The sequence below is a fragment of the Gymnoscopelus microlampas genome (assembly GCF_963454915.1).
Source record: "Gymnoscopelus microlampas genome assembly, chromosome: 7".
Taxonomy (NCBI): Eukaryota; Metazoa; Chordata; class Actinopteri; order Myctophiformes; family Myctophidae; genus Gymnoscopelus; species Gymnoscopelus microlampas.
The window spans coordinates 1,606,721-1,631,803 of record NC_139944.1 but is presented as its reverse complement, the minus strand read 5'-3'; the positions used below and the strand labels follow the sequence as shown (position 1 = coordinate 1,631,803).

The window sequence follows — 25,083 nt, the reverse complement described above, 5'->3', positions numbered from 1 at the left end:
CAGAGGATGCGTGTGATTGGCTCTCCCCGTCCACACGGCCCCGCCCCGTCGTCCAATCAAAACGCTCTATCGGGTTAAGTCCCCACCCTCTTACGCCGACCGGCCAATGACAGCGTGTCCACGTTGAATATTCATGTTATTTTCGCGGGCTTCGGGGATCACGTGATCGTTCTCGCGCGAAAAGACACTTTGTTCTGAGCAGAGACACAGAGCAGACCTGATATTATGGCGGTGAGTAGAAATATTATAAATATACTCTGATACTGTGTTTTAATGTCAATATGAGACAAATATACACTATTACAGTGGTGTAAAGTAACTAAGTACATGTACTCAAGTACTGTACTTGAAATGTTGAGTTTTTTTTTTACTTTCTTCAATATTTACAATTTTCAGTACTTTAACTTGCTCCACTACTCGAGAGGCAAATATTATACTTTTGGTCCACTACAATTATTTGAAAACTTTAGTTACTTTTGTAGATTTGTAGTATTATTAATACAAAACATACATTAACCATTTCAGCCTTATATACATTTCGGCCATTTGAAAATGACAGATCTACAAGCTCACCATGCCATGCCTTGTGAGCTTGTAGATCTGCTATTTTCAGAAGAAGTAAAAGTACCTCATAATTGTACTGAAGTACAGTACTTGAAGTAAATGTACTTAGTTGCTTTACACCACTAGTGACTATACAATAAAGTAGATAAATATGACATAATCCCATAGATACAATGCACACAGACAGTGTAGTAGCACTATGTATAAGAACATCTGCTCTGTACAAACTACTAGCTTTAGGTTGTCTGAGTCACTTGTATCATACGCTATGTATTTGTACTTGTTGGTAAAATAAATATATAGTTTGTAACGGTTTGTCTATAGATTGTATTTCAGTGTGAATTAGTTCTTTATGGAGGCTGTGATGATGTTGCCATGTGGTTGGAATCAGTGTTGCCATGTTCTGGTCATTATAAGCGACTTTGGGCTTGTTTTTCGGTGAAGTCTCTAGTTTAGATACTGGTAGGTTTTGAAGGCTTGTAAGTGTAGTTGGTTATTTGGGCTTGCCGTGTGTGTGTGTGTGTGTGTGTGTGTGTGTGTGTGTGTGTGTGTGTGTGTGTGTGTGTGTGTGTGTGTGTGTGTGTGTGTGTGTGTGTGTGTGTGTGTGTGTGTGTGTGTGTGTGTGTGTGTGTGTGTGTGTGTGTGTGTGTGTGTGTGTGTGTGTGTGTGTGTGTGTGTGTGTGTGTGTGTGTCTTTCATGTTTGTTTTTCTTGCAAAATCTGGCAGCACTGGTGTTGACATGTGGCTGAGTCTCTTGCAATGTTACTGTGTCCAGATGGTATCTGTTGGGATCTATGCGCTGTGGGCTTGTAGATCTACTATTTGCAAAAAGCCGATGTTTGTATTAGTGATTTTGATGTGAGGATTTTTAACAATTCCCTCTTAATGATCGCATTCCTATAAGACAGGGGTGATGCATCTTTGATGATGGAGAGGGCCACTATATTTCCACACTCACTCCAGAGGGACACATTGCATTGCAACACGGATCTGTCCAATTTTCCATATTCCATCCTCATTGGCTAAGGTTGGCTTCTAACGTTTGCAGGATTGGTCCGTTTTGAACAAAAAGCCTCAAATCATGAACGCAGCTTGCGATTTCCGTGAAATTTCACACGCACATTCCCACTAGACCGAGGAAGAAATGCCACCCTTTTCACATTGGCCTGTTATAGCGCCACCAGCAGGTCTAATTTAGCAAAACACATTTTTGGAACAAAATGCCTCAAATCATGAATGCAGTGTCTGATTGCCGTGAAAAGCCTAAGAATAAATGGCACCCTTTTCACATTGGCCTATTATAGCGCCACCAGGAGGCCACAATAACGTACCTGACCTGGCGGAGACCTGTGCTCCGAGGAGCACTTTTTCTAGTTTTATGTTTTATTCATAAACTTATATTTCAGACTTCTCAGAGTCGTTCATTAATAAATGTAATTATTTATTATATTTATTAATGTAAATCTATGTGTATTATATTTTAGGATTCCTCAGAGTCGTTCCAGGGTGCCACCAGCCCCACCAGAGACGCCTCCAGGCGCGGGGACATGACCTCCAGTCCTGGCAGGGATTTGCCCCCGTTTGAGGACGAGTCCGAGGGTCTTCTGGGCGACCAGACCCTCAACGAGGAGGAGGATGGAGACGGAGAGGAGCTGATAGGAGACGCTATGGAGAGGTGATCCATCTTTAGTATTTATTCATGTTAATAATGTTATATTAGCTCATAGGAGACGCTATGGAGAGGTGACCATGTTTATGTATCTAATAATATGCTCTATGCACAGCAGCCATATTGGCAATGAATTGGGCCCCTTCCTTACTTCCTTCACAGGTGTTACCGATGATACTAATTAAGGCTCTGTTCCATTTAGTGTGGCATAGTGGTTGTCTTATTTTCAAGGACCCCCATAACTCTGAGAGTGTACAAATGGAACCAAATGGACCCATAAGGGTCCATTTGGTTCCATTTGTACACTCTCAGAGTTACACACCCACCATAAGGGGCCATTTGGGAACCAAAATGGAGTGTTTCTAGTGAGCCAACATGCACGATATCAGCACCCTGACCAGAATGGAACAGAGCCTTCATTAGTATCATTGGTAACACCTGTGAAGGAAGTAAGAAGAGGCCCAATTTCTTTCCAATATGGCTGCTGTGCATAGAGCCTATTCATGTTAATAATGTTATATTAGCTGAGGTAACAATGTTTATTATTTATTTATTGTTAAAGGAGTATTTCACTCTAAAAACACTTCTGGGGTCATTTTACCTCAGGCTTTTGTGTTTCACCCCAGCGGTATTCGGTGCCGCGCCATGAGCTTGTATATCTGCTATTTTTGAATAGCCAAAGAAATCTTAAGTGACACAGATGCGTTCCAGGTCTAAATGGGTTAAATTTGTAAACGTGACAGCCCTATACGCACGTCCCTGCTTCTAGTGACTGATGCTGTCCTTCTAATGAACGTTAGACCATCCATCATCGTTAACGTATGCATGGTGTCATCCAATCAGGGACTACCGTGTCATCCCAGAGCTGGATCGTTATGAGGCCGAGGGGCTGGACCTGGAGGACGAGGACCTATCGGAGCTCAGTCCCGGAGCCAGGGCCGCTGCCGAGGAGGCAATGAGGAGGCGGGACCGAGAGAGAGGAGTCTCTGATAGGCTGAGGAGAGGACTGTTGTATGGTGAGACGCCTGTCTGTCTGAGAAAAGGAATCGATGATAGACTGAGTAGACCGAGGGTTCCCAAACCTTTCACGCCACAACCTCCGAAAATAATCATATTTGAGCTGGGGAACCCCCAAAATAATCAGATTTGAACTGGGCCCCCCCCACCCTGACAGGCACTTGGAATTGTAGGCATTACATTTAGTTTGACTCGGTTCCACAGATAAACATTGTGAAAATAGCCGATCTACAAGCTCACAACGCCTCGCGCTGAGAGGCGTTGTGAGCTTGTAGATCGGCTATTTTCACAATGTTTGCCTCGGAATTGTAGGCATTACATTTAGTTTGACTCGGTTCCACAGATAAACATTGTGAAAATAGCCGATCTACAAGCTCACAACGCCTCGCGCTGAGAGGCGTTGTGAGCTTGTAGATCGGCTATTTTCACAATGTTTGCCTCTTTCTTACGTAACGTTTGACAATTCGTCATTAAAAAGGTCTTAAAAGTCATTAGATTGTAACTTTATAAATGTGCAGACGCCCTGTATACACTTATGCTGTATGTTGGTTTGTTTACTGTTGAGTGAGAAAACAATGTTGCACAATAAGCTAATCATCTGGGGTCTGGCCTAAATAATTTGGGGACCCCGAACCCCAGTTTGGGAACCACAGGAGTAGAGGTGTGTGTGTGTGAGGAGACCATCCATATCCATCTCACAGCAGTAAATGTCTAAACAAAACATCAGATAAATAAAACACAATGACATTCTGTAGTTTCTGCAGAGCTGCAATGGGATGGTTTTGATCTTTTAATAATCATTTTAATGTTCGCTTTCCAGACAGCGAGGATGAGGATGACGAGCGGCCGGCCGCACGGAGAAGACGAATGGCTGAGAGAGCGGCAGAGGGTGGAGCCGGAGAGGCAGAGGACGAGGAAATGATCGAGAGCATCGAAAACCTGGAAGATATGAAGGTTAATTATTATTATTATTATTATTAACGATGATACCTGAAGATATGATGGTTCATCATTATTATTAACGATGATGCCTGAAGATGTTAAGGTTCATAATACGTGTTGTTTTAGGTTGCTTTCACACCTGGACATTTTAACACATTGCATGCCAATCGTGTAGATCTACGCGAACCTAAATAAAGCCGCAGCGTGCGGCTTTTTTTCTCTCTCGCAGTGACACATTTCATTGTAGCACTCTCTCGCAGTGACACATTTCATTGTAGCACTCTCTCGCAGTGACACATTTCATTGTAGCACACCCGGATACGGAAATGACGTCAATCGAAGATTTTCGTTCCCATCCGCCGCCGCTCTAAAGCTTCCGCTAAATTGCCATTATCTCTGTGTTGTTTTTCTCCGCACTGAACGCTGTTTGAAACGGGTTTTAGAAACTGCGACTATTGCAAAATGTAATGTAGCCGATTGAAAATGTCTTCTCTGGGCCACTCGCACAACTACCCTGTGTGTCTACAAACAGTTGAACACGCGATCATAAGGTATTTAGCGAGGTCTGTGGCGAGGTGATAAAAACTAAACAAAAAAAAAATCGCTGGCAGTGGGTGAGTACATTATGATATTAAACTCTGGCATGGAATGTGTTAATAAGATGAACACATTTAGACCTGAGGCCGATTATACAAAGTGTTGTACATGTAATGATGAGCAGAGAGATTATAATTATTGTAATAATTAATGTCATTGTATTCCAGGGCCATACAGTCAGAGAGTGGGTTTCCATGGCAGCTCCCAGGCTGGAGATCTACCACCGCTTCAAGAACTTCCTGAGGACCCATGTGGACGAACACGGACACAACGTCTTCAAGGAGAAGATCTCTGACATGTGCAAAGGTTAGTATTCATTGTTATTAATAAGAATAATAAAAACACATGCTGGTTGATATGGAACCGTCCGAAGGTTGTATGACCCCACCACCAGAGTCTTGGATCCACTCTGACCTTTGACCTCTATGTTACAGAGAACAAGGAGAGTCTGGTGGTGAACTATGAAGACTTGGCGGCTAGAGAGCATGTTCTGGCCTACTTCCTGCCTGAAGCTCCTACCGAGATGTTAAAGGTATAATATGTTACGTATGACATTGTGTAATATTTTATATTTGTAATATAATACTAATAATAATAACTTTAAATAAAAATCACACCCTGTGTGAAGAGAGTGGTGCCTTTGATGAGCCCCGTATTGATGTTGTCATCAATGTTTGTTTATTGGACATACACCCGGACACACGGACACACAGACAAAGTCAGATATAGGAGTGGTTGGCACCACTCAAAAATATATAGCACCTTTCAAAACAGCATTACAAAGTGCTTCACAGATGATCAAAAACGCAACATTCAACAGGATATGGAGCCAAAAAACAATACGCAGCAAATCAAATGCAGTAGAACACCACGAGTTAAAACATTTGGGAAATAAAGGCCGCTTCATAAAAGCGAGTTTTCAGGAGGGATTTGAACCGAGGCACCGACTCTGTGAGACTGATCTCCACAGGGAGGGGCATTCCAGAGAGTCGGAGCTCTGAATGCGAAGGCCCGATCACCCTTTTTTTTTTCCTGTGAAGATGGGACGTCTAGGAGAGCTTTGTCTGAAGACCTCAAATTGCGCTTTGGTACATATGGCTTTAGTAAGTCATTATTTTTAGATTTCTTTGGGCTATTCAAAAATAGCAGATATACAAGCTCATAGGTGCCGCGCTATGAGCTTGTATATCTGCTATTGTTTTTAAAAATGGTGAAAATGTGTAGCAAATCTTTGAATATACATGTTTTTTTAAAGACATTTGTAACTCAAATCTTTACTTCTGGGGGATTCTACAAATGTCTTCTAAATCTTAACGGTTTAAAAGAAATGATGTTTTTGGCCACGGACCCCCATCTCAAAATGTTATTCTAGGGACCCCCCAGAAGCAAAGATTTGAGTTCAAAATGTTCACTTTAAAATATATTATTCAAAGATTTGCACACATTTTCTCATAGTGTGCTATGAGCTTGTAGATTTGCTATTTTTGAATAGCCCAAAGTATAAAATAATGGTTAATACATATCTATGCTGGCATCAGTCAAGCCTCTCTTTTCTCGCCCCCAGCTAGTCCAAAATGCTGCCAGGCGCCTTGTAACAGGAACTCCAAAGTGAGAACGCATCACCCCCCATTCTGGCATCCCTCCAGTGGCTCCCAGTGGGTTTTAGGATCCATTTAAAGATTCTGTTTGTTTTTAAATCTTTAAATGGATCGGCGGCAGTTTATAATCTCTGATCTTCTTAAATGATGTCCCATCAATGAAGTCTAGTCAATAAACAACAAGGTAAATAGTCACATAAGTGAGGTGGAGTCTGAAGAGGTGAGTGCTAGGGGTTGAGGTGGAGTCTGAAGAGGTGAGTGCTAGGGGGTGAGGTGGAGTCTGAAGAGGCGAGTGCTAGGGGGTGAGGTGGTGTCTGAAGAGGCGAGTGCTAGGGGATGAGGTGGAGTCAGAAGAGGTGAGTGCTAGGGGGTGAGGTGGAGTCTGAAGAGGCGAGTGCTAGGGGGTGAGGTGGAGTCTGAAGAGGCGAGTGCTAGGGGGTGAGGTAGAGTCTAAAGAGGTGAATGCTAGGGGGTGAGGTGGAGTCTATAGAGGCGAGTGCTAGGGGGTGAGGTAGAGTCTAAAGAGGCGAGTGCTAGGGGGTGAGGTGGAAATCAAATCGAGACGTTTATTTATTTTTTCAGTCATACCATTATAAATATTTGTATCCAATGATTTATCTCTAATAGTCAGTCAAGATAAAGTGTGTGTGTGTGTGTGTTCAGGTGTTCGATGAGGCGGCTAAGGAGGTGGTGTTGGCCATGTACCCCAAATACGACCGCATCGCACACGAGATCCATGTCCGAATCTGTAACCTTCCACTGGTGGAGGAACTACGATCACTGAGGTAACACACACACACACACACACACACACACACACACACACACACACACACACACACACACACAGCTCTGTAATCTCCAAAGGACAACAAACACACTTAGGGTACGCTCTCACCAAAAGTTGGCTGGCTGCTGTTAAACGCAGGTTGTGCGCGGCCACAGTTTTTTGCAGCCAGCGGATTCTAAAAAAACGCTGTGACGCACCTGTCACTCACATTCAAGACCGTCCCCGTACCCCGCACCGCCTTGACGTTGCCAGGCAACCACTGACGCACATCAGCATCTGTCTTTGCACTTTCACACTTGGGGTTCGTACATCTACATACCAGAGCACGTGAGCGGAGCGGAGCGGGTGGAAATGCCGCTCGGCGCTCCAGGGGGGGCGGTTTCACGCTCGCTATTCGCTCACGTCAACTCCCCCCGCGCTCCGCTCCCCGTCGCTCCTCGCTCACGTTGATTTGCGCAAATCTCGCTCCACGCTCCGCTCAAACCGGGTCGCTCAACAGTAAAAAAAAGAAAAGAAAAAGAAAGTAGAAATTCTAATGACATCTCGGTGCGCTGTGCACTGCGGATGTCTGTGTGTCTCTGAGTCCGTGCGACCGGGCATGCTCAAACATTCGGTGCGCGGCCCCCGCGAGGGCGGCCTGGAGCGGGAGGCGGTCCTCGCTCTGAGTAGCGCTCCAACCTTTTTATAACCAGCTCCGCGCTCACGTCAAAATCGCGTCGCTCCGCTCCGCTCACATGCTCTGCTACATACACATTCAGATTTAAAATATAAAGTACTTACCCCATGGCCACGGATGTTACAATCATGTACGGGCCCTCATAAGTATCCGTATCTTCCGTATTGTTCAATAAAAAGCATTTTAATCCAATCAGTGGTCATTTTCTCCGTATGCTTTCAACTGCGCGACCCTAGCGGTTGAGAGGTGTATTGCACTGTTGGTACATTATAACTCTATGGGAAAATGGCCACCAATCGGATTAAAATGCTTTTTATTGAACAATACGGAAGATACGGGTACTTCTGAGGGCCCGTACATGATTGTAAAATCTTTGTAAAATCTGTGGCCATTTATATTTTAAATGTGTATGTAGATGTACGAACCCCAAGTGCAAAAGTGAAGACTATTTTTAACTGACAAAGCTATTAAATATATAGTTAGAGTAATATTATTACACTAAATATATTATTACACTAACCTGAAGCCTTTGAGACCGCACTGACTTGTAACCAGGCCAGTTCTTTAATGTCAGTCATAATGGAACTCTTTCATGGTCAAATCATAAAGTACTGGGTGAGATGCAACAGCTACAACCAGTTGGTCCACTGAGAGCACCATGTTGCTGCCTGAGTCTTGGGACGATCCTTCGACTCACCCGATTGGACAGAGGCAGAAAATCAGCTCCTGCCTCCAGCAGATTTATGCTTCTTCGTGTAGAGCGGATAAACGCAAGGTCTGCGCGACAAGCGGAAAAATCTGCTCTTGCGTGAATCCACGCATTTGCATTGACAAAGCATTGGCAGATTCTGCCCCAGAGGTAAAATAAAAGTGTGGTGAGAGCGCGCCCTTAACTGTACTTTTTCTTTTTCTCATAGCTTTAGTTTGATTGGCTCAGCAGCAGATTTATGAAGGTGTCATGTGTTACCGCTTCAGCACACTTCAGTTTTGAAACCGCTGACAATGAATGAACAAATAAACAAACAAACAACAATATAAACAACAGCATTGTCCTCTCTGTGCTGACACACAGCTGCATGTCAACCACCTGATTGTGTTGTCTCTGATAATAACCTCACACCTCTGTCCTAGTGTTGGTTATTTCATTAGTTTCAGTTAACTATACTAACTTTAGTTATGCTATACAGTGGTGGAAAAAGTACTCGCATCTTTTAAAAAAGTATCAATACTGCAATGAAGAAATAGTCTGTTACAATTAAAAGTCTGGTCATCAAAATGTACGATTTAAAAGTACAAAAGTACTGTGTTGTATTGTGCAGAATGTCCCATTTCACAAGTTCATAATGTATACAAATCTTTTGAAAATAGCAGATCTACAAGCTTTGTGAGCTTGTAGATATGCTCAAATGGACCAAGTAACTACAATAAAGCTATCAAATAATTGTAGTGGAGTAAAAGTACAATATTTGCCTCTGAGATGTAGTGGAGTAGAAGTAAAATTATTGAAAATGGGAAATACTCCAGTAAAAAGTGTTAAAAAATCCTCAAAAGTGTACTTGAACTTAGTTACTTTACACGACTGATGTCCCGTGTGTGTTTGTATTTAACAGGCAGCTCCATCTAAACCAGCTGATCCGTACGTCGGGGGTGGTCACCAGTTGCACGGGGGTCCTGCCTCAGCTGGGGATGGTCAAGTACAACTGTAACAAGTGTAACTTTGTCCTCGGCCCGTTCTTCCAGTCCCAGAACCAGGAGGTCAAACCTGGGTCCTGTCCTGAATGTCAGAGCCAGGGACCCTTTGACATCAACATGGAACAGGTACTGTATATATATACATTATCGTCTATAGCTACATATACACAGTGGTGTAAAGTACATTTACTCAAGTACAATGTTGAGGTACTTTTACTTTAATGGAGTATGTCCAATGTTCAATACTTTTACTTCTACTCCACTACATCTCGGAGGCAAATATTGTACTTTTACTCCACTACAATTATTTGTAAACTAGTTACTAGTTACTTTGCAGATATGAATTATGATATTATGAATTATGATATTATGAAAATAGGCTATTTTAAAATAGCCGATCTACAAGCTCACAACGTGTCGCGTTGTGAGCTTGTAGATCTGCTATTTTTTTTTTTTTTAGCACTTTTACTTTTGGTACTTTAAGTATATGTTGATGCCAATTCTCTTGTACTTTTACTCAAGTAACATTTTGAACACCTTTTACTTGTAACAGAGTATTTCTACCTTGTAGTATTGATACTGTTACTTAAGTAGAAAATGTAAGCACTTTTTCAACCACTGCATATACATGAAGTCATTTTTCATCAGGTTTAGCAAGTGTCCTTTATTTTTTTTAATGCTCTATCAAGATGCATTGACCAATAAGATCCATCTCCCACGTTTAATGAGCCAATAAACTTCCTCCTACAGACCGTCTACCAGAACTATCAGCGAATCACCATCCAGGAGAGCCCGGGCAAGGTGGCGGCGGGCCGCCTCCCACGCTCCAAAGATGCGATCCTATTGGCCGACCTGGTGGACAGCTGCAAGCCGGGAGACGAGATCGTAAGTTGATCTGAAACATTGTTACACATTACAGACGAGATGTTAAGTTCATCTGAAACATTGTTAGACATTAGAGTCCGAAGTGGTCTTTTGGAGAGAGCGTTTTTCAGTCCAAGGACCCCTTAGCTGAGAGAGAGATGAAGCACACACACACACACACACACACACAGGAAAAGAAGAACATTGATTTATAGAAACGGAGTCACTTCTAAACAAGTTCCACTAAACAAGAAGTTCTCTGTATGTCATCATGAAAGGACTGGTATTTACCACAACATTAATGCTAACATTATTTTAACTTAACATTCTCTCTGTGTGTGTGCAACCAGGAACTGACGGGCATCTACAACAACAACTACGACGGTTCTCTCAACATGGCGAACGGCTTCCCCGTGTTCGCCACGGTGATCATGGCCAATCACATCGCCCGCAAAGACAACCGCGTGGCGGTGGGCGAGATGACGGACGAAGACGTGAAAGCCATTACCTTACTGTCCAAGGACGAACGCATAGGAGAGAGGGTATGTGTGTACACACACACACACACACACACACACACACACACACACACACGTGTTAATATACAGTAGGATCACAATTATTTTAACCACTTTAACCTTTTATACTTTGGCAATTCAAAAGTAGCAGATCTACAAGCTCATAGCGCGGCACCGAGTGCCGCGCTATGAGCTTGTAGATCTGCTACTTTTGAAAAATCGTGAAAATGTTTGCCAACTTTTGAGTATAATATTGTTTAAAGCGAACATTTGTAAATCAAATCTTTGCTTCTGGGACGGGTCTCTGGAACAACATATTTTGACATGGGGGTCCGCGGCCAAATACATATCATTTTGGGGGTCCTTGACATGAAAAAGTTAGTTTGAGAACCACTGGCCGAGACGGCAGAACATTATAGTACAATACAATACAGTTGACATACTTGATCTGAATAATTATTGTGTTACAGTACTTAGTTTGATCTATCAAACTAATCTGAATCATTATTATTATTCGTATTATTTAGTTTGACTGACGTTCTGTTCACGTGAAGAGCGGTTATTTTATTGAGCAAGCGTTCACTGTCATTTTCCGGGGGTATAAATGAAGTTTCTTGTCGGTTCCCACTTAGATCTTCGCCAGTGTGGGTCCGTCTATCTACGGCCACGAGGACATCAAGAGGGCGCTGGCCCTCGCTTTGTTTGGTGGAGAACCCAAGAACCCAGGTAATTACCCCACCCACTGACCCTAATGGAACCGTAGACCCATGTCTGGTTGGCGGAGAACCCAAGAACCCATCTAACCTGTCCACAGGGTTAGCACCTCTGAAGGTGTTATGGTAGAACATATATATGGCACATATACTGTATACGGTAAATATGGTAACCAGTGGTGGAAGAAGTACTCAAATCTTTTACTTGAGTAAAAAGTATCAATACTGCAATTTCGAAATACTTTGTTACAAGTAAAAGTCTGGAAAGTATTGGCATCAGAATCAACTTAAAGTACCAAAAGTAAAAGTACTAAAATGTTTGAAAATAGCAGATCTACCAGCTCACAACGCGTCGCATCGCGACACGTTGTGAGCTTGTAGATTGTCTATTTTCAAATAGCCTATGTATAAAATAGGGCTAAAGTGGTTAATATATGTTTTGTAATATCATAATGTATATCTGCAAAGGATGTAGTAGCTAAAGTTTTCAAATAATTGTAGTGGAGTAAAAGTACAATATTTGCCTCTGAGATGTAGTGGAGTAGAAGTAAACGTATTGAAAATTGGAAATACTCCTGTAAAAGTATCTCAAAATTGTACAGTGCCTGAGTAAATGTCCTTAGTTACTTTACGCCACTGATGGCACATTATTATACCGTGTACGGTAAATATGGTAACACATGATGCAGTATATACTGTATATGGTAACACCTTGTTACCATATATACTATGTTGCTATCAGGCAGAAACTTGTGATGATGATGATAATAATAAATGATAATGTTTTGTTGTGTGTCAGGTGGTAAACACAAGGTCCGTGGAGACATCAACATTCTTCTGTGTGGAGATCCAGGAACGGCCAAGTCCCAGTTCCTCAAGTACGTCCATGTTTAAACAGTGATGTTTTTTTTACACCATAAAACGATGTCTAAATGCACATATACACTCACCAGCACACTTCCAACACTTTTAAGGTTTCTTTGGCTATTCAAAAATAGCAGATATACAAGCTCATAGCGCGGCACCGAGTGCCGCGCTATGAGCTTGTAGATCTGCTATTTTTGAAAAACCGTGAACATTTGTGCAAATCTTTGAATAATGTCGTTTTTTTTAAGCGAACATTTTTAACTTTGTTACAACCTCTGGGGGTCCCTGGAACAACATATTTTGAGATGGGGGGTCCACGGCCAAATACATATAATTTTTGAGAACCACTGATATTATAGCAACATTAGTTAGGATTTAGAAAAATAGCAGATCTACAAGCTCATAGCGTGATACTCAGTGCCGCGCAATGAGCTTGTATATCTGCAATTTTTTGATAGCCCAAAGAAATAAAAAAAATGACAGATGCGTTCCTGGTTTGAATGGGTCACCAGGCATCAGAATAGAGGAGAGAGGTTGAATTAAGCCGGTGGTTCTCAATAGTGATGTGCGGGCTGAACCGCGGGGCGGGCAGACTGGTTATAGATTCCGACGCAATTATTGCAGGCCGGGCGAAGCCACTATGAGTGTTGTTATGAGACAGTTTTTGTTGTCATTTTGAAGTAAGTGTTCACTAAACTCTGTTTATTTGTTGTTGTTTTTTTGTTCATTTCTTCAGGTACGTGGAGAAGGTGGCCAGTCGGGCGGTGTTCACCACGGGCCAGGGGGCGTCGGCGGTGGGTCTGACCGCCTACGTCCAGAGACACCCGGTCACCAGAGAGTGGACCCTGGAGGCCGGAGCCCTGGTCCTGGCCGACCGGGGCGTCTGTCTGATCGACGAGTTTGATAAGGTAATCCATATGTCTGATCAATATGTTTGATAAGGTAATCCATATGACTGATCAGTACGTTTGATAAGGTAATCCATATGACTGATCAGTACGTTTGATAAGGTAATCCATATGACTGATCAATACGTTTGATAAGGTAATCCATATGACTGATCAATACGTTTGATAAGGTAATCCATATGTCTGATCAGTACGTTTGATAAGGTAATCCATATGTCTGATCAGTACGTTTGATAAGGTAATCCATATGTATGATCCATGAGTTTGACAAGGTGAAGACGCCACACATTACGTACCCAAACGCCCTACTTGATCACACTACAGCAGTGGTGTTCAACCTTTTTCATGCCAAGAACCCCTAAATTGATATGTATTTGAACCCCTAAATTGATATGTATTTGAACCCCTAAATTGATATGTATTTGGCCGCGGACCCCCATCTGAAAATGTTTTGTTCCAAAAAAACTAAGTAGCAATAATAATTCTGTTTATGAATAGATGAATGACGCAGACAGGACCAGCATCCATGAAGCTATGGAACAACAGAGTATCTCCATCTCTAAAGCCGGCATCGTCACCTCTCTACAGGCCAGATGTACCATCATCGCTGCTTCTAACCCCATTGGTACGGTTTATTATTATGATCATTATTATTAGTTATAGTAGCATTAGTAGTATTATTATTACATTAATTATATTATTATAAATGTGTGTGTGTGCAGGTGGAAGGTATGACCCATCGCTGACCTTCTCAGAGAATGTTGACCTGACTGAACCCATCGTGTCTCGATTTGATGTCCTCTGTGTTGTCCGAGACACTGTGGACCCTGTCCAGGTAAACACACAAACACACACGAACACACACACACACACACACACACACACACACACACACACACACACACACACACACACACACACACACACACACACACACACACACACACACACGAACACGCCCCATAAGCAGTATAGTTACATTGATGTTTGACGATGTCATTGAGTTGCATCCCATTGATTGGCCGTTGGTCCCTCCCCACCACCAGGACGAGATGCTGGCTCGCTTCGTGGTTGGCTCCCACATCAAGCATCACCCCAGCAACAAGGACGTGGCCGGCCTGGAGGAAGTGGTTCTGCCCAACTCCACCGACGTCCCGCTGATACCGCAGGAACTGCTGCGGAAGTACATCATGTACGCCAAGGAGCGAGTAAGTACTCTGTACTACATTATGTACTGCATCACAGCTGCATAAGGCTGGCCTTATAGTACACAGTGAATGTGTTAATAAGTGCTTATGTATTCCTTATGCAGTTCACCCAAAACATGACTTATTTTCTATCAATTACACACCCCATGAAGCCATGGAGATTTTTTTTGTTTTTGTCACATTCCTGAGATAATAAGTTGATGACCGGGTCATGGGTCTGTAGGAGACCAGACTCTTTAAGTTTCCTACTCGCCGGTCATCATATTATTGTCTCAGGAATGTGACAAAAACAAAACAATCCAAGGCTTCAAGGGTGTGTAATTCATTGGTTCTCAAAGTGGGGTCCGGGGACCCCCAGGGGTACTTTAGGGGGTTCCAGGGGGTCCCCAGCTAAATGATGGATAGGAACCAAATGGACCCTTATGGGTCTGTAACTCTGAGAGTGTACAAATGGAACCAGCGATATAAATGCCATTACATGGGGGTCCGTAGCTTAATGCATGTCAAACTGGGGGGTCCTTGAAATTAAAATGGTTGAGAATCAATGCTAGAGCCGTAAAAAATCTTCTCTTATGGGGGTCCCTGGCTTATCTTTTCAAATGGGGGTCCGCGGGCTAATAAGTGTCAATTTGGGGGTACCTGGCATGAAAAAAATTGAGAACCACTGGTGTAATTGATAGAAAATAAGTAATTTTTTGGGTGAACTACTCCTTTAAGACCATATATGGAAACGCCTGTAAACCTGTGATGTGACAATAAATATGTTTCTGACTTTGTGTGTGTGTGTTAGGTTCATCCCAAACTCAACCAGATGGATCAGGATAAAGTGGCTCGAATTTACAGTGAGCTGAGGAAAGAATCCATGGTGAGTAGACTCTGTCTGTGTCTCTATGACGTCATGTCTTTCCCTCTCTTCCAATCAATCGACAGGCAGCATTCCCATCATGTCTCTCTTGTTTCTCTCTCATCCGATCAGGCGACAGGCAGCATTCCAATCACGGTGCGTCACATAGAGTCGATGATCCGCATGGCGGAGGCTCACGCCCGGATGCACCTCCGGGACTACGTCCAGGAGGACGACGTCAACATGGCCATCAGAGTAATGCTGGAGAGCTTCATCGACACGCAGAAGTTCAGCGTCATGAGGAGCATGAGGAAGGTATGTGTGTTTTTATATTTATATATACTAACCCATACATGGGCAATTGGCGGCCCGGGGGCCACATGCGGCCCCCACCTTCACTTAATGCGGCCCGCAGGTTAATATCGGAATACTGATATATTATTGATTTCAGCTGTTACAATTCTAAACATGCAGACATGACCCGCTTTAATTACTTCAGTCTATATTATAGTAGCTTAATGACTAGTATTAAAATGCTATTGTCTTTTTTATGTTCAATGTATTTGTATTTAAGTTCAAAAGGTTAACCTAGGTATAACTAAATGCATTTGAAATTAAATAAAAATGTAACTTTTCAGGATTCCAATTCAAAAATAGCAAAAAAAAACAATCCAAATGGGCCCTTGCGGGTGTGTAACTCTGAGAGTGTACAAATGGAACCAAATGGACCCGTAAGGGTCCATTTGGTTCCATTTGGACTGCGAAGAATCTGGGTGTGACCCTGGACGATCAACTGTCGTTCTCGGCTAACATCGCATCAGTGACACGGTCCTGCAGATTCCTCCTCTACAACATCAGGAGAATTCGCCCCTTCCTCACGGAGAAGGCAGCCCAGGTGCTCATCCAGGCTCTGGTCATCTCCCGCCTGGACTACTGCAACTCCCTCCTGGCTGGTGCTCCGGCATCTGCCATCAGACCTCTGGAGCTTGTTCAGAAAGCTGCGGCTCGTCTGGTGTTCAACCGCCCCAAGTTCTCTCACACAACTATCCTTCTCCGTTCTCTGCACTGGCTCCCCGTAGCGGCTCGCATTCAGTTTAAAACCCTGGTGCTAGCCTATAGGGCAGTGAAAGGAACAGCTCCTTCTTACCTCCGGGTTTTGGTCAATGCCCACACCCCTGCCCGACCACTCCGGTCTGCCACCTCGGGGCGACTGACTCCCTCCCCACTCAACGGTCCTTCTGGTCGATCGACACGGTCACGACTTTTTTCTGTTCTGGCCCCACAGTGGTGGAATGAACTTCCCACTGATGTCAGGACAGCAGAGTCACTGCCCATCTTTCGCCCGCAGGCTGAAAACCCACCTCTTCAGGAAACACTACCCTTCCTCTTTGCCTGGCCTACTTGTTGTTAACTAGTTGTAGGAACTATTGTTTTATTGTTGTATTGGATCTATTAGCTCGTGCTCATTTGATTTGGCTATTTTATCTCATGTGTTTATGAAAGTAGATAGCTGATATATTGCACTTTTACCTTAGCGCTAGGTATACTCTTGGTTGCTTGTTTTTACAGGAAATGCACTTAAGACCTCTGGTGATTAGTAGTTTCGTTCCCTACCTATGTTGAATGCACTTATTGTAAGTCGTTTTGGATAAAAGCGTCTGCTAAATGACTGTAATGTAATGTAATGTAACCCTAACCCTAGACATTCGGAGTTACAGTTGATTTATACTTTAGTTGGGTGCCAGTATCGCGCACCGTGTACACTTGTACTCAATTCATCTGTACAATTTTCTCTCTCCCTCTCTCTCACAGACATTTTCCCGCTACTTGGCGTTCCGCAGAGACAACAACGAGCTGTTGCTGTTCATCCTGAAGCAGCTGGTGTCGGAGCAGGTCTCCTACCAGAGGAACCGCTACGGAGCCCAGAGTGACTCAGTGGAGATCCCTGAGAAAGACCTGCAGGAGAAGGTAAACACTGCCGCCTGCTGGCCTGGCCCCAGTACTGCATGTACATGTCTGACACTCAATGCTGGAAGCTGGAAAGAAATGGCTGAATTGTTTTTTTTGCGTAAGCTCCATTTAGTTCAAGTTAAAGAAGTCTACATATGGCACTGCACATAGCATAAGAGCAGCCCGTTCACTAATCACATGAGGTTAGACATAAGGTAGGTCCCAGTGGTGGAAAGTAACTAAGTACATTTACTCAAGTGCTGTACTTAAGTACACTTTTGAGGAATTTTTACTTTACTTCAGAATTTCCAATTGTCAATACTTTTACTTCTACTCCACTACATCTCAGAGGCAAATATTGTACTTTTTTACTCCACTACAATTATTTGAAAACTAGTTACTTTGTAGATTTTGATTATTATTACAAAACATACATTAACCACTTCAGCCCTAAATACATTTCGGCCATTTGAAAATAGCTGATCTACAGATCTTGTAGATCTGCTATTTTCAAAAGATTTTAATACATTTTGAAAACTTGAAATGGGACATTCTGCATAATGAGTACGTTCTACTTTTGGTACATTTTGATACCAATACTTTTGTACTTGTACTCAAGTCAACTTTGAATTCCGGACTTTTACTTGTAACAGAGTATTTATACATTGCAGTATTGATACTTTTACCTAAGTAAAACATTTGAGTACTTTTTCCACCAGTGGTAGGTCTACATAGCAGCAGGTACCGTATGTACACAAGGTTAGACATAAGGTGCTAAAAACACACAGGGCTGCCCGCGTGCATTTGGCGTTCCTGATAGGCTCTATTCACAGCAGCCATATTATGAAGACATTCACAGGTGTTACCAATGATACTAATGAAGGCTCTGTTCCATTCTGGTCAAACAGAGTCAGGGTGCTGATATTGTGCATGTTGGCTCACTGGAAACACTCTGCTACACCGGTGTACAGTTGGGGTCCAGGGACCCTCATGGGCTTCCAAATTGGCTCCTTACAGGTGTGTAACTCTGAGAGTGTACAAATGGAACCAAATGGACCCGTAAGGGTCCATTTGATTCCATTTGTACACTCTCAGAGTTATGGGGGTCGTGGAAACCACTGTCCTACACTAAATGGAACAGAGCCTTCATTAGTATCATTGGTAACACCTGTGAAGGAAGTGATAATATGGCTGCTGTGCATAGAGCCTAATTGGACTTTCTCCTCCTCTCTCCTCCAATCACAGGCCAGACAGATCAACATCCACAGCCTGACGGCGTTCTACGACAGCGAGCTGTTCCGCTCCAACAGGTTCTCCCACGACGGCAAGAAGAAGCTCATCATGCAGCAGTTCTAGAAGGACAAACAGCGCTTTCTGTTCCCACCGACGGCAAGAGGAAACTCATAGGGCAACACCTCTAGAAGGACAACAATCATGCTCCTCTACAAAAACCTAGCATGTCCCCGGAAATATTCTATTGCGTCTCAGTTAAGACATTATACAATTGAATAGCTCCTCCCCCCTGTCTCTCTCTGCCTGTTCATTGGTTGAACACAATGTAAATAGTTGTAATGTTGGACTTTGTATTGTTTCAGATTTGGTTGTTTAACCTGACCTATGACCTATGACCTCTGTGTTCTGATTGGTTGTTTGACCTGACCTATGACCCCTGTGTTGTTCTGATTGGTTGTTTGACCTGACCTATGACCTCTGTGTTCTGATTGGTTGCTTGACCTACGACTCATGTTCAAGTGAATTCAGAATGTCTGAATGTCACATGGTTCTCAAACGTTTTCGTACTAAGGACCCCCAAGTCCATTTGGCCGCGGGGACCCCCACCTGAAAAGATGCGCGGCCTCTCGAAATTCAATTCTTCGAGATTGTTTTGGGAAAATATTTCCAAAATATCAGATCTACAAACCCTCAACGTGTCGGACCCGCGATGTCTTGTGGGCTCGTAGATCTGCTATTTTTGAACAGCTGATTTAAATAGTGGTTAAAACACTTTTCTTTTAATGCTATAAACACATTTTCCGGGGGGACCCCCCCTCAAGGATCCCCTAGGGGTTCCCGAACCGCACTTTGAGAACCACTGGCTGGCACAACTGTCTCCTCCAGAACGGACCTCACGTTGTGACTTTAAATGAACGTCTTTAAAGGAGTAGTTCACCCAAAACAATACTTATTTCCCATCAACTACACATCCCATGAAGCCTTGAATTCAGGCAGATTTGTTTAGTTTTTGTCGCATTCCTGAAACAATAATCTGATGACTGGGTCTCCGCCGGTCATCAAATTATTGCCTTAGGAATGTGACAAAAACTTAAATCTCCATGAATTCAAGGCTTCATGGGGTGAACTACTCCTTTAGCCCTGTGTGATGTTGGGAGTCTAAATGAATATAAATAATAACTATAGTTTCTCTAGGTAAACATGTTGTCATGACAACTTGACTCACTTTGACTTGAGCTTTTTTGTTAAACGTTCATGTGAACATGTTCCTGATTCACTTTACATCATTTGATTTGGATGGACGTCAGCTATTGGCTAGCATGTTGAAACAATGTTTCACTCTATTGGCTAGCATGTGTCATTGTGCGTTTGATAATAAATGTCTTTTGTTACATTCTTAGTCTTTGTTGTTTTTTTTGTTACATGGATGGAAGATATGGTTTGTAGATCTATCTGATGAACCATTCACATGATGTGTAGATCTATCAGAGATCTGTATTTCTTTGTTTTTAAGCAAAAATCTCACACGGAATTGTAAGAAAGCCAGCCACCAAACATCCATAGTGTTACATTATAGAAAATATGACGGTCAACACTGGATTATGGATAAGATGATGCACAGTGCAGTACTCTATATATTTATATATATATACACACACACACACACACACACACACACACACACACACACACACACACACACACACACACACACACACACACACACACACACACACACACACACACACACACACACAGTACCTTTCCATCTGGATTCATTTAGTAAACAAAAAAAGTGTTGGTGTCAAACCAGAATATGTATTATTTCAGATTCTTAAAAAAAAACATATAAATATATATTTTTTACTTCTCCACTACATCTCAGAGGCAAATACTGTACTTTTACTCCACTACAATGATTTGAAAACTTTAGTTACTAGTTACTTTGTAGATTTTGATTATTATAACAAAACGCATTAACCACTTCAGCCCTGTGTGTGCTAGGGTCCTTGACGTAAATGTAAAAGTGTGAGAAGTGCCTCTGTAAAATACAGAAATGTACATGTTTTAATATTAATAAAAATACATAGAGCAGGGGTCTTCAACAGGGGGTCCGGGACCCCTAGGGGTCCCCAGAGTTAGCACAGGGGGGCCTTCAAATCTTTGTGTGACAGGTCCAGAGATAGGTACCTTGTTTTAACATAGCATTCCTATTCTGAGGCAAACATTATAGCCTCAGAATAGGAATTCTGTAGATCTGCAGCTTGTAGATCTGCCAATAGCAGATCTACACACAAGGCGTTGTGAGCTTGTAGATCTGCTAAGTTTGGTGTAGAGGAAAAAAAAAGAGCAGACCAAGTACAGAGACAAAGGTCGGGTTTACTGGGTATTGAGGGTTTAAGTTTTAACGTTTAAAGAAAGGGATAGTTCACCCCCAAAACGTTTTTTTTTCTATGATTAGTCACCCCATGGAGACGTGAAATTATGGATATTTTTTATGTTTTTGTTGCATTACTAAGCCAATAATAGGCTCTATTCACAGCAGCCATATTGTGAAGACATTCACAGGTGTTGCCAATGATACTAATGAAGCCTCTGTTCCATTCTGGTCAAACAGAGTCAGGGTGCTGATATTGTGCATGTTGGCTCACTGGAAACACTCTGTTACACCAGTGTGTCTACAGTTGGGGCCCAGGGACCCTCATGGGGTTCCAAATGGCCCCTTACAGGTGTGTAACTCTGAGAGTGTACAAATGGAACCAAATGGACCCGTAAGGGTCCATATGGTTCCATTTGTACACTCTCAGAGTTATGGGGGTCGTGGAAACCACTGTGCTAGGCTAAATGGAACAGAGCCTTCATTAGTATCATTAGTAACACCTGTGAAGGAAGTGATAATATGGCTGCTGTGCATAGAGCCTATTGGCTTAGGAATGCCACTATAGACCACCGAAGTCTGACGTCATTTACACATCCTTTGTTTGTCTACCTGGTTCACGGTTTTCCACCCCCATTCTGAATCCCATAGACGTATTTAATATCGCGTCAAATAAGAACTGTGTTCCAAAAAGAAACAAATGACCCCGCCGGTTTTACTCTTATGGATATGAAGCATCAACTGACGGTGAGAAAACGATAATGTTACTTCCACCGAATTAGTTAAATTTTCACCAGAAACAGACTGTATCAAATATGAGTGACTATCATAAACGATACAGAACCTCCCCCTGACAATATCGCCGGGACAGTTTGTTTATTTTTGGACCACAATTCTTATATGAGACGATTCTAAGATGACCCAATGTTATTCTCCATAGAGAAATTACTTTACGAACCTGGGGATGAACGAGTGACGTCCGGTGGTCTATCGAGAATCTTTTTAATTGTCTGATAGTACTGTCAAACGAGTCTATGAATTTATGAAGCTATCTATGAAATCTATGAAAAAGGTCAGTGGTGGGAAAAGTAGGCCTATACTCCATTTGAAAATAGCAGATCTACAAGCTCACGATGTGACGCATATGTGAGCTTGTATTTTCAAAATGTCTTTTATACATTTTGAACTTGTGAAATTCTGCACAATGAGTACTTTTACTTTTGGTATTTTCAGTACATTTTTATACCAATACTTTTGTACTTTTACTGAAGTACATTTTTAATTCCCGATTACACTCTACATTGCAGTATTGATACTTTTACTTAAAGGTAGGGTAAGTGATATTTTTTGGTTAAAACAAAAAGTATTTTGTTAAAAGGTTATAGCACTATATTCTGATAGTAATCATTGCTATAGAGTGTTTGTTCAGTAACAGGAGTCTCCCCAGCTCTTTAATAAACAGAAAATACATTTTTCGGTAGGTGTCAAAATCTCAGCCAATCAGGAGAAAGTACCAATTTTTAAGCTTTATTTTTATAGTGTTCCAGTTCGAAATTTGCCTGCTCATTTCTTAGTGTCATCACTACACTTGTTTAATAGATATCCTGATTGAGTTCTCTATCCTGATTGGATAAAATCTGAAATGAAACTGAAACTGAAACGAAAATGCATTTTCTGTTTTATAAAGAGCTGGAGAGACAAGGAGACTCCTTTTACTGAACAAACACTCTATAGCAACGAGTACTATCAGAATATAGAGCTATTTAACACTCATTTTAACCAAAGAAAATCACTTACCCTACCTTTAAGTAAAGAATGTGATTGTGAGTATAGGCTCTATGCACAGCAGCCATGTTATCACTTCCTTCACAGGTGTTACAGTTACCAATGATACTAATGAAGGCTCTGTTCCATTTAGTGTAGCACAGTGGTTTCCACGACCCCCATAACTCTGAGAGTGTACAAATGGAACCAAATGGACCCGTTACACACCCGTTTGCCATTTGGAAGCCCATGAGGGTCCCTGGACCCCAACTGTAGACCCACTAGTGTAACAGAGTGTTTCCAGTGAGCCAACATGCACAATATCAGCACCCTGACTCTGTTTGACCAGAATGGAACAGAGCCTTCATTAGTATCATTGGTAACACCTGTGAATGTCTTCATAATATGGCTGCTGTGAATAGAGCCTATTGTCATAGAGCTCAATGAAAACAACGCAGCAGAGAAATGAACGCCAGGCAAAATCGGCAACAGCGACCTCTGCTGGGAGTCACAGAATTCGATAAGCCACCCCTCTCGGCGTAACACGCTGGTAGCCAACGGCCGTTTGGGTGCAGCGCGTGCGTGTGGTGGTGCGGGATGCTGCGTGCACGAGCATCATAGCTGCGTTATAACGCCTCGTCATCTTCCTCATCCTCACCTTCATCACCGCCAGAGGCTTTGAATGAGAGAGGAAGCTGCGGAGCCGTCTGAGCTGAAGTGACTGCGACGTTACACCAACAATGATGAGAATAAACATGTCCTCTGTCGCAGCGGGCCTGTGGCCACTCTGCTTTCTGATGGGTGAGTTTTTTATTATTATTATTACTATTTATTAATTATTACTAATTATTGGTCATTATTATCATTATTGTCATTATTATTATTATTATTATTATTATTGTCATTGTCATTACTATTATTATTATTATTATTTGTAATAATAATACCGTTATTGCCATTATTATTTTTGTATTTATTTTTCTATTATGTTTTATTATTGTTATTATTATTAATATTATTATTATTATTTTTATGTATTTGTTATTATTTTTATTATTAATATTATTATTATTATTATTATCATAGTGTTGCAGTGTGGTTTCTATAAACAGGCCGTCATGATTTCTGTAAAGTCTGTGTGTGTATGGAGAGACACAGCACACACTGCAGTGTTTAACACACACACACACACACACACACACACACACACACACACACACACACACACACACACACACACACACACACACACACACACACACACACACACACACACACACACACACACACTTTTTGACATAACCCCTTTATAGATCTGTAATAATGTATGTGATCTCATTATTATAATATGATATCCAGGGTGACTTACATTAAGCAAGGTAAACACACAGTGTAGTGTCTCAGTAAACTATAGGATCACAGGTAAACCAAGAACCTATATTATCAGTTTAGTCTAGTTTAGACTCTAAACAATATACTATCAAAATAATGACATGTACATTGAAACTATAAGATACCAGGTCAACAATGAACCTAGCATGTGTTTAAACCATATACTATCACATTTATTTATTGATTGACTGATGACTTTATTAACAGTACCACAATGGAAACAAGCCTTCTGGCTTTTTGTGCTTTTATCCTTATCAATTCCTTTTCAATTAAGTGCTCAATCAATCAATCAATCAATCAATCAATCAATCAATCAATCAATCAATCAATCAATCAATCAATCAATCAATCAGTACAGGATGTACAGTCAAATGTTATGTTAAATGGTCCCCATGGGCTTGTTTCCATTGTGGTCCATTGTAATCAATTCATCAGTAATACATATCATAAAAACAATACAATACAATATAGAATATGTTGGATTAAAGCTCAGTAGAATCATAAAGTATATTTACAGAGAGGGGAGGGGGCGGGGCACAGAGGATTCTACCATCAAGGTGTTCAAGGAGTTAAACTATGCTCACTTGTATTTTGAGGACAGGTATTGTATTTTAGGTAATATACAGATCTGTACATTGAAACTATAGAAACTATAGGATGCCAGGTAAACAATGAACCTAGTATCTGTCTAAATACAAAATAAAATCTAAATGACATTTTACCTTTTGCATAAGACTGCATGGTTGTCAAGGCTAGGTCAAGTGCTACAGCTACGGGCTGAAGTGGAGTCTGAAGAGGTGAGTCTTCTGGTAATGGCGTAAAATTGGGAGTGATTCTGCAGTTTTGTCTGCAATGGGGAGTTTTGGGAACCAGGAGGGAGAAGAGTCTAGGATGTGTGGA

The 25,083-nt window shown here is 42.0% G+C and overlaps 1 protein-coding gene across 2 annotated transcripts; it reads left to right on the top strand.

Moving 5' to 3' along the window:
• Positions 1-202: 202 nt before the first annotated feature.
• Positions 203-19,157, top strand: mcm2 (minichromosome maintenance complex component 2). 2 transcript variants are annotated; one of them, XM_084061205.1, is made up of 20 exons: positions 203-231; positions 2,049-2,239; positions 3,077-3,249; positions 4,071-4,204; positions 4,957-5,095; positions 5,224-5,321; positions 7,051-7,172; positions 9,464-9,671; positions 10,296-10,430; positions 10,760-10,951; positions 11,560-11,653; positions 12,440-12,518; positions 13,244-13,415; positions 13,914-14,040; positions 14,138-14,250; positions 14,462-14,623; positions 15,414-15,488; positions 15,600-15,782; positions 17,280-17,435; positions 18,663-19,157. In XM_084061205.1, exons 1-20 carry the CDS (start codon positions 226-228, stop codon positions 18,771-18,773), a joined length of 2,670 nt encoding a protein of 889 aa, XP_083917331.1. In that variant the 5' UTR covers positions 203-225; the 3' UTR covers positions 18,774-19,157. The 2 variants fall into 2 exon arrangements, with proteins under 2 accessions (XP_083917331.1, XP_083917332.1); XM_084061206.1 differs by lacking the exons at positions 203-231; positions 2,049-2,239 and adding an exon at positions 2,289-2,307.
• Positions 19,158-25,083: the final 5,926 nt, after the last annotated feature.

Excerpts from the sequence above, each read along its gene's own strand:
- mcm2 (XM_084061205.1), top strand. Across the intron at positions 5,096-5,223 it reads GATCTCTGACATGTGCAAAG|AGAACAAGGAGAGTCTGGTG; the intron begins GTTAGTATTCAT and ends TCTATGTTACAG. Across the intron at positions 17,436-18,662 it reads AGAAAGACCTGCAGGAGAAG|GCCAGACAGATCAACATCCA; the intron begins GTAAACACTGCC and ends CTCCAATCACAG.